Source organism: Octopus sinensis, linkage group LG5 (assembly GCF_006345805.1).
Source record: "Octopus sinensis linkage group LG5, ASM634580v1, whole genome shotgun sequence".
NCBI lineage: Eukaryota > Metazoa > Mollusca > Cephalopoda > Octopoda > Octopodidae > Octopus > Octopus sinensis.
In genome coordinates, this window is record NC_043001.1 from 30,595,299 (window position 1) to 30,606,058 (window position 10,760).

Here is a 10,760-nt window from a genome sequence, read left to right on the forward strand (position 1 = left end):
AGGTTTTGATATCTAACTGCCTTTTATGTGTGCAAATATTAACATGTATATATACACATACTTTCTAATATGTATTTACTTATATTTGAATAATTCTTTTTTTTCTTTCTGTCTCTATATTTATAATCATTATCTTTTTTCTTTCTGTCTCTATATTTAAGATCATTATCTATTTCATTTTGAAAAATAAAAATTTACAAATAATTAAATGAATAATAAAGATTAGTGGCATATATATATATATATATATTTTTTTATCTCTAACGGAACGATCTTTGTAACTTTAAAATCTTTTAATCACGTTACTTTTACATCTTTTTACTTTTTAAGATTCTTTTTTTTTCTTTTTTCTTTAATTCATTTCAGTCTTGAGACGACACTTTACCAACCCTCTTCCGGTTTGAAACTTGATCTCCTGAGCGTAATTGTTATCGGTTTATACTGGTTACCGGGCGACCGTCCATATATAAACTGATTGTTCAGCTCTTATTTTCAGTCAGTTGGCTTGAGATTCACCCGATTGTAAACATGAGATCCCTTCTATTCCTTACTATTTGCATGGCGTTTGCCACTTGCCATGCTCTTCATAGGTAAGCTATTTTTTTATTTTGCCCGTGTTACAATTTAGATCGGTGACAGCCTTGTCACCAATATTTATTATTATAAACCAACTATTTATTATTGTAAACCAAGTATTTATTATTGTAAACCACTTTCACATGACCGATGTATGGTGCACTGAATTATGATGTGCCTCATTTCTTCTAACAACTGTTAAATTCTACCCTGAAACCCTGGGTTATTATTATTATTATTTACTATTATTATTATTATTATTATTATCTTTTTTCGACCTTTTATGTTATATGCAGTTGAAAATAATAGTTTCGTTGGGCATTTGAGCTTAAAAGGAAGGCCTGACAAAATCAAGTACACAATTTTTTTCTGTTGTGACCGAGAACATGATTCCCAAATAAACGTTAACCTCATTCCTTTATTATTTTATGTTGGATAAGTGTTAAGATTGAGATCAAAGCATAATCAAACTTGGGTCACACGATCTTACGGACACTTTTGAGTCATTCATTGAATATCCATTCCTAATCCTTCGTCTAATATAAATGTGAATGGCTGACGTTACTATAAAGATAATTGTGCAGCTGATTTATTACAAATAACAAAGGAAATATTCTGATAAGAAACTTTGTTACTAGGATTATGCTTACAAGATACATGCGTATATGTATTTATATTACAAATAACGGTACCTACGTAAATACATGTATTGGATTTGATAATTTCAGACGTGATATTTATTTCTTCTTTGTTGCTTTAAATAAATAATTATTAATTATTTCTGAAAGACTCATTAAAATTGAACAAAGAAACCTGCTGGATTCATCGAACTGAATGAAATCACATCGCAGGTTTCACGGAAAAACCACGTAAAATAAATAAACAAGTTTTACTAATTGTATGAAATAATAAATGTTTTTTAAAAACTCGCAACGGATTTTGGAACTAATTTGAGAAAGTCATCTTCGTGAACAAAATCTCATACCTCTATATTGTTTTTGAAATATTTTGTGTAGGGTAGCAACATATTTTGTGATCTACAAAATATGATATACAGATTTTGTTTTCGTCATATCTATAATTAATCGATATTAAGGACATGGGGGTAACTCTACGTAATCACTTGCTTTCTAGAAAGAAATAAGTCAGTAGCCTCTGATGACACCATACCGTTTTTAAGAGAGACACATCATTCATGCTTTAAAAGCATTCGTTTGAACGAACGAGATTTTTTGGTAAATCTGTTGACCTAGGGCTAAACAACAAATTAAGGATGTCCAAGTTTTTGATGCATTTAAATTGTATATTTATTTATTTATTCTTGCATGAATTTGATCTGGATCTACTTTTACTGGTTGAGGGTCGATTGGCTTCCTTTGTATGATGCGAAAATGATAATTGAACTATTTCATTGTAAGGTGTTATTGTTCCAAGAATTAGGAGTTGCCAGTTTTTTTTGCCAGTTTTTTTTGCCAAGGCAGCTGAGTGTCGAAGAAAAATACTTTTTGTTACGTAATTTCTCTCGTTTCTTCTTTTTTCCCCCACCTAATGGCTGCAACGATATGAAACTACGTAAATAAATCAGCGTATTCTATGTTGTCTGTTGATGTAGCCTAGAAATATTGATTTTTATGCACATACAACCTCACCTCAGATGTATGAGATCGTGTGGTGTTCATGTTTTCTCGAGGCCGCGAGTAATAAACTAAAAGGAGTTAGAAATAAGGAGCGAATGGATCGCTGATTCGCATGACAGGAGATAAAACCGTTTGTTACAAGATTTACTCCCACATCAATAGTTTTTGTAATATCCAACTGAAGCGAAAAGTAGTAGATTATCAGTACCACGATGCGCCAAGGCCAATTTCGGTCTTTTTGCTGCATTGATGTCATTGAAGATAAAATGTGGTCGCATCGCGATTTGACCTTTCATGAATTAATTTGTCACACGCAAAGATTCTGTGTCTTTGGATAGAATGGATTTGGTTGACATATTCCAAGCGCCTCTGTCGTAACTGGATGCTTTGAATCTTATTACCCCAATAAACGAAACAATGTATTTTGATTTAAGCTTTATATTGTTGAAGACAAGTAAAATCTAACGTTGTCTGGGTTTTTTTTTTGTGATTGTCATCAAAGAATTTTTAAATAGCTTAATATTTTCATTGAAAAAATATTTGGCCATGATCCAAATGACAATTCTGTAAGTCAAAACGAAGGATGACTCTGACCATTTTTCGTTTTGACTTGCAGAAATGTCATTGTTGTTCGTTAATTTTCGTAAAATTACTTTTTTTTTTACTTTAGTTTTAAAGTGAAAGGTATCTGTACGTATATATGAAATGGAGGTGTGTGTGTGTAAGAGAGAGAGAATGAAGTGGGGTGTTGTCATGTATACGTTTATACCAAATATTTTTCATACTCTATTTAATAATGAATGTATAATTTTTACTCAAGGTATGCTTGTATGCACGCAATTGTTTGTGTGATTAAGGAGTTCGTTTCGCAACCACTGGTTCTTGCTGCGTGACACCATGAGAATGTTTTCTTCTATCGCCTCAAATCAGATGAGTGAATTTGGTAAATGGAAACTATAGAGAAGCCCTTCGTGTAGATATATTTGTTTGTATTTTGACATTGTTTACACACTGCGTAAAAACAATGCCACTTGCATCAGCCATAAAAACATATCCAGTTGGATTGCGGTTCGTTTAGAAATTCAGATGAATAAGTAGTTGGAAACAAGGAAGGCATCTGGTCTTAAAATACTGCGCCAACATGTAATCAAAGAAAATGAACGTAAAAATAAAGATATACACAGTGGAAGTCGCTTATTGTGATCATTTTGAAACGAAACTTTTGACCACAGTAACCGGTTGATGACATTACCCAGCATTATAATATCTTCATCATTTAACATCCATCTTCCATCCATACTAGCATGAGTTTAGGTCTGCATCGTGCTCTACTGTCTACTTTGACATGGTTTCTATGGTTGGTTGCCCTTAACACAAGTCATTTTACACAGTAATGGGTGTTTTTGTTTTGGGGGGAAGGGCACCAGCACTGGTAAGGTTGCCATGCAGCTCACAAAACTAAGCAACTAAGCTGCCCCTGCAACTGAATGGGGCTACTGTAGAGAGGGAGGTAACTCAATGCTAGATGAGAGGCCAAAGTATGAAACAAAGGGCTGGAACGGGTTTCTTGCTGTAGAGGGTAGCTGTTTGCATTATAGAAGAGTGGGTAAGCGTAACCAGGTAAAGCTCGAAAGAAAGATAAAATTGTGGCGATGAGGTGTGAAGGTGGACCCTCAAGTTATATATATACATCTTTATCTGTATATTTACCTTCCCTAAGATGTTATTACTTGATTTGAAAACTTTTATATTATTGGAAAACCTATATGAATTGGCTGAAGATTACTCAGCATCTTAAATCTGCTGTAATATTTACAGCTTTTAATAAAATGTTGTAGTATGAAACAATTGTACTAATATATATATATATGTGTGTGTGTGTGTGTCTACATATATATATGTTTTTTATGTCTATTTTTCAATGCTAGCATAGATTAGGTGAATATATTATTGAGGTGATGTTTCACAGCCAAATGCCCTTCCTGTGAATAACCATTAACTGTTTTCAAGTAAGGGATCATTTACTAATGTCTTTGAAATTGAAAAGCAAATGGACAGAGAAATGACAACGCTTTTGTAGCTTTCAGTTTTCATAGAATGAAAATGTAAATACACAGACACATACACAATGAGCTTCTTTCAGTTTCTATCTACCAAATTCATTCACAAGGCTTTGGTGGGCCCAGTTGAACACACTTGTCCAAAGTACTACACAGTGAGATTTGAACCTGAAACGATATGGTTGACTATACACAGCATAGATCATAATGTTAAATGAGGATTTTATATAATACATGCACACAAAGTGTGTGTGTGCGCATGTCCTTTGTAAAATGACAATTGGATTGTGGCCTAATATGAGGGATGCTACAGATAAATTTTAGTAGATGGCATGAAATCTCTCCAGAAGCAAGACAATATTCAGAATCACTAGAGATGATATTGTCGGAATTATTTGGACTTTGGAGTAGCAGCTTACCTCAACACTTAGAGTTCAAATACTACTCCAGTATTTTGTGAGTGAAATTTGATATATGGAAACTGTGTGTGTGTATGTTTATACCAGTCTAAAATAAACAAGGCTACAGTCCAGTGGCTGAAGCCAATAAAAGAGTCACTACTTCATCTGAATGATGCTAAATCATTGATATTTATAATGCCGAAGTTTGTTGTCTTTTTAGATCTGTAAACCTTGTTTGTCATTGTTTAGTCCCAGGTCAACAATTATTGAGTAGACTTGATGATCTGTAGCATTCCAGCTGTTATAGAAGTATAAGTGAAGGGAAATTTGACTAGCCTATCGGGTAACCATAAAGTTTTACTTGGCTTGTTATAGCCGTTATTATAGATTAGTGACAAAGTAGTGTATAAAATGGTTATTTTATTTCATGAATTTCATTCTATTCATTCTATCCCTTTTTAGTATCAAGTTTATTTATGAAAATTTCATTAAATGGTTACATCAATAAAGTGAGGCACAAAGCATCTGTGTGTGACATGTTTTTATGTAATGGTGTGGTGGAGTGGCTGGACTGATTTTATAGCATTTTCAATTGTCTTTCATGAACTGAATGAAGCAGTGATGAAAACAACTTTCAAAATAATTTCTAAAAAATTCTTTCCAAATTGACAAATTAGCTCCTACTGCTATGAGTTAGCTGAAGGCAGGTTAGCACACAAGTGTTACTCAACTGAATTCATATACATTTCTAACCTTAAATCTTTCACCAAATATGTAGCCATCACTTGAACTTTAAAAAAAAAAAAAAAAAAAAATCTCAAACTTATGACAAATATTTGTTGCCAAAAATTTATATAATGATCTACAACTACCTCATTTTAATTGTATTGCAATGCTATTGCTAAGTTAGTTTCTTTTCAGTATTATAGTCCTTATTAGTCCAGTATATTGTTTTACTGTTTTAATCTTTATTAGTAATGTAGTTAACCACCCCCTTCTCTCATATTCTGTGCTTATCCTGCTTATAAACTTTTCCAGTATTTGGCAGCATATAAGATGTAAATTTTTCAATGAATGTCACAAAGAAATCAACTGGGGTCCTCCAATATGCAAAATTGGGTCTTCCATATACTTTAGCTCTTGAGCATTCAGATTTCTTTTGTTTAATGCAATGCTTATTTACTCACATTGCTTTGAATTAGTCATGTGTTACCTTGTAGCTGTGAGATGTCAATGACATGATTGTTTATTTTTAGAATAGTATTGTATTGTAAGTGTGAAAGGCTGGATCTGGCCAGTTTGAGGATAAAGCAAGTAGATTATTTCGGCCAGATACTGCCGGTTTAAAGTTAAGAGAGTTTTCCTGAATATGCACTGTTGAAATTGGGGTATGTCAAATGACTATGTGTCTTTTATGCCATCAATTATGGTTACCAGCGTCACCTTACTGGCACTTGTGCCTGTGCTAGTGGGGTGCTAAGAGCACCATCTGAGCGTGATCATTGCCAGAGTGGCTAACTGGCTTCCGTGCCAGTGGCACGTAAAAGGCACCATTTGAGCGTTATCGTTACCAACGTCGCCTTACTGGCACGTGAAAAGACATTCAAGCGAGGTCGTTGCCAGTACCACCTGACTGGCCCCCCCGTGTCGGTGCCATGTAAAAGCACGCACTACACTCTCGGAGTGGTTGGCGTTAGGAAGGGCATCCAGCTGTAGAAACTCTGCCAGATCAAGATTGGAGCCTGGTGCAGCCATCTGGTTCGCCAGCCCTCAGTCAAATCGTCCAACCCATGCTAGCATGGAAAGTGGATGTTAAACGATGATGATGATAATTTCACTGTCAAATAATATTACGATTGAAACACTTAATATGATTTTCCAGTGACACGAGGAAAATATTTTGCAGTAATGTAAGCTGTAAAAATAGGATTTCAGCTGATGGTGTTGTTTTGAAAATCATAACTATTATTTATTTAACCCCCACCCCACCAAAAAAAAAAACCCTTTTATATTTTACATTGTTTATATTTTAATGACTTCTATTGTTATGCCAACAGTGTATGTTTAGCCATTGCCAGAAATGCTTTTCCCTCTTGATTGCAGTCGTTTCAGGTCATTTGTATCACTTCTGCTCTTAAAAACACCTAATTTCCTTATTAATTTAAAGTAAGAAATTAATTGATGTCTATCGTTTAAAAACCATCACTCAATGAATACAACTTGTTGAACTCATATTCATCATCATCATCATCATCGTTTAACGTCCGCTTTCCATGCTAGCATGGGCTGGACGATTTTGACTGAGGGCTGGCGAACCAGACTCCAATCTTGATCTGGCAGAGTTTCTACAGCTGGATGCCCTTCCTAACGCCAACCACTCCGAGAGTGTAGTGGGTGCTTTTTACGTGCCACCGGCACGGGGGCCAGTCAGGCAGTACTGGCAATGACCTTGCTCGAATCTTTTTACACATGCCATTTACTACATTCCTTTATTCTTTTTGCTTCAGCCATGCTGGAGCACCACCATGAGAAATTTGAGTCAACTAATCAACCCCAGTACTTATTCTATCAGTCTCTTTTTCTGAACCACAAATATCTATAGTAGTATTTCTCAATATTTTTAACTTTGAACTTTTAGAGAGAAAAAAATTTACTAGTGCTATTCACATGGAATGTTATGGAAAATTGTTTGAAAGTTAAAAAAAGAAAAATTTAGAAAATATACAGAAAAATATTGCTTGCCTTGCTTTATTAAAAATATATTTGATGATATTAGGGATTGCATATGAGGATTATTTAGTGCATGTTCTTGTGTCTTCTACTGAAGACACTGGCTGACCACTACCTTGTGTATAACAAAGTTGTTCAATAACGTGTTTTTCAAAACTTTTTCTCAAGCATGAGTATAGATTTTATAAAGCCTTTAATTATATTTTTAAAGTATGCAGTGCATTCAGATACCCCTTGTGGAGCAGTTTGAGACTCACTGGTATACAGTAATTACTGTCTTTGATGGCATACAAAAAAAAAAAAAAAGCCCATGGTACCTATATGTGAAGTTGAACCTCCTATAAGCTAATTTTGTCTCAGACTATCTCCTTTCCAAGTGTATGCTGCTGAAATTGGGGTGAATCTAATAATTCCCATGCAGCTTTTCAAATGCTGTATGTATTGATATTTTCAGTATTGGTTTTATTGCTTCTAAGTATATTGTTTATTTTCCTTCTAAAAATGTTCTGTCAACCACTTTCATTGTCTTTGTTTTCTTACAGAATCAAATTACATAAGATGACCAGTGTCCGACATGATCTCTTGAGCAAGGGAACCTCCATGGAAATGTTGAAATACCTCAACCCTCTTGTTTCCACCAGATATGGAGGTCCTGTTCCAGAGCCTCTGTCTAATTATCTTGATGTAAATTAATTTTCACATTCCTTTTTTTACTTCTTTTTTGTTTTACACACACATAAGTGTGAATGTGCTTTCTCAAAAATATTTGATTACAATATTTGGGATTGCATATGAGAATTATTTAGTGCATATTCTTGTCTTCCACTGAAGTCTCTGGCTGACCACTGCCTTGTAAGTTTGAAACAGAAACTGTATCAAACCGTGTGTGTGTGTGTGTGTGAGAGAGAGAGAGAGAGGAAGAATGAAGGACTATGAATGTTTGCATTTTGTACTCTGGTGTAATGGTAAATGTTGACAATTTCATCAGCTAATACATCTTTTGAAGATGTGTGGAATACGAAAATCCCTTGCTTGAAAAACAAGCAAGGGTTAGTACAAGAAGGGAGTTTGACTACAAGACATACCTCAATGATATGTACTTGTCTAACCCAAGTTAGCACGAAAAAGCAAATGTTGAATGTGTGTGCATATTTGCACCGTTTTCTTTTTTCTCCTGGAAAAGGCACTGGTTTTCATTTGGCATCGTACACCAACTGCAAGCAAGAGTGATGTGTATATGTGTGTGCTTGTGTGTGTATGTTGCTTTCCAACCATATGGTTTAGGGTTCAATCCCATTGCATGTCTCTTCTGCTATTGCCTTGGGCTGGCCTAAAACCTTGTGAGTTTAAATTTTATAGACAAAAACTGAAAAAATCCTGCTGTATGTATATATGTATGGTTGTGTCTCCTTGTTTTGACATCGAGTGGTTGCTTAAATAAATATCATTCATCATCATCATCGTTTAACGTCCGTTTCCCGCACTAGCACGGGTTGGATGGTTCGACTGGGGTCTGGGAAGCCAGGGCTGCACCAGGATCCAGTCTGATCTGGCAGTGTTTCTACAGCTGGATGCCCTTCCTAACGCCACCCACTCCGCGAGTGTAGTGGGTGCTTTTTACGTGCCACCTGCACAGATGCCAGGGGGGCCTGGCATCGGCCACGATCGGTTGGTGCTTTTAACGTGCCACCGGCACGGAAGCCAGCCAAGGCGGCGCTGGCATCGGCTACGTTTGGATGGTGCTTTTTATGTGCCGCCGGCACAGAAGCCAGTCGAGGTGGCGCTGGCAACGGCCACGTTCAAATGGTGCTTTTTATGTGCCACCGACACAGGTATCACAACTACTATTTCCATTGATATTTGTTTCGATGTTCGTGTACATGCACTTGACTCAACAGGTCTCCTCAAGCACAGCGAGTCTCTATATATATAAACGGCAAAATGTCTACGTGTGTGTCCTTTATACAAATCCACAATTTTTCAGTTAGAGGGCTTGCACTTTCTATGGTCATTCAAAACTGTCCAAGGGTGGTCATGCACATCTTTGTATTTCCCCAGTCAGCCTGCAAGGCCATTAAAATAGATATTTTGTCTATTTCTTGCTCTTGGATTACAAAAGCAAATTCTTCAAAGTTAGAACTAACATCCAGGTTGTTAATCCAGAATAGACTGCACATCTCTATTTGCATCTATGTATATATAGATGTTTATGTGTAAATATATATATGTAATGTATTGTTCTATCATTGGTGAGATCAACAAAAAAATTCAGAGATTCAGAATTCCCTTCAGCATTGATATAAGCAATGTAACAGTTGAAAACACTTGAGGTTCTTATGTTACATCTCTCCCTCTCACCTCACTACATTGTTTTATTTCCAGCAGTTTCACAGCATTACTGTTTCATATGCATATGCTCTGCTACAACAAAGTTAGAATACATGAAAATGTGTCCATTTGTTATAAATTGCAATTCCTGCCTTTATATAGTATTTTTTTTCAAAATTTTGAGCCCCCCCCCCCCAACTGTACACAGACATCTCAAAAGTAAATAGACACTCCTCTTAACCCATTTTACCTGTGTGGACACTGCTCATTAATATGATGTCCAAATGGGTTAAATCTTTGAAAACTATATAAAGAAGGTCTCGATACCAGATTAAGTATTTAAATGCTTCAAATGACATTTTGTTTCATGAAATAAATCTTTCAAAATAGAGGTGCCTATTTACTTTTGACATGTGTATATTCGATATGAATAAATCCTAAATATTTTTTTCTTATGTTTTTAAGGCTCAGTATTATGGTGTTATATCTATTGGGTCACCACCTCAATCCTTCAAGGTTGTCTTTGATACTGGTTCTTCCAATTTATGGGTGCCTTCCAAGAAGTGCAAAATTACTGATATTGCCTGTTGTAAGTATAATTACATTCTTTAAAGATTTGTCCTTGTTTCAGACATTTGATTATGTTTCTTTTTTACGTCTTATTAACATCATTCAGTTTTAGGACTGTTATGATACTATATTGCAAACAATGATGGCATATTGAATATTCTAGAAAGGATTGGACAAAAATATTAACATAAGTTTTATGCAAGCTACAGAATATTTATAGATTTCACAAAACGAGTTGGCAACTTGGATAATTTCATGCATGTTTGTTATTTTCTAGCAAAAAAGAGCAAGCTAGCAGAAACATTAGAGCTTTGGCAAAAAAAAAAAATGCTTTGTGGTATTTCTTCCAATTTTTAATGTTCAAACCCACCTAGGTCAACTTTGCCTTTTATCCCCATGGGGGTTGATGAAATAAAGTAGCTCTTCTTCACGTCAAAATTGCTGGCCTTGTGCCTAAA

At 35.2% G+C, this 10,760-nt stretch overlaps 1 protein-coding gene across 2 annotated transcripts in view; it reads left to right on the forward strand.

Annotated features, from left to right (window-relative positions):
- The first annotated feature begins 428 nt into the window (after positions 1-428).
- LOC115211653 (lysosomal aspartic protease) overlaps positions 429-10,760 on the forward strand; it is a 21,077-nt gene continuing 10,745 nt past the window's right edge. For both annotated transcript variants that reach the window (XM_029780288.2, XM_029780287.2), the window contains exons 1-3: positions 429-590; positions 7,947-8,088; positions 10,198-10,321. In XM_029780288.2, coding sequence (XP_029636148.1) covers positions 529-590; positions 7,947-8,088; positions 10,198-10,321 — 328 coding nt within the window. In that variant the 5' untranslated portion in view covers positions 429-528. The remainder of the gene's footprint in view (positions 591-7,946; positions 8,089-10,197; positions 10,322-10,760) is intronic.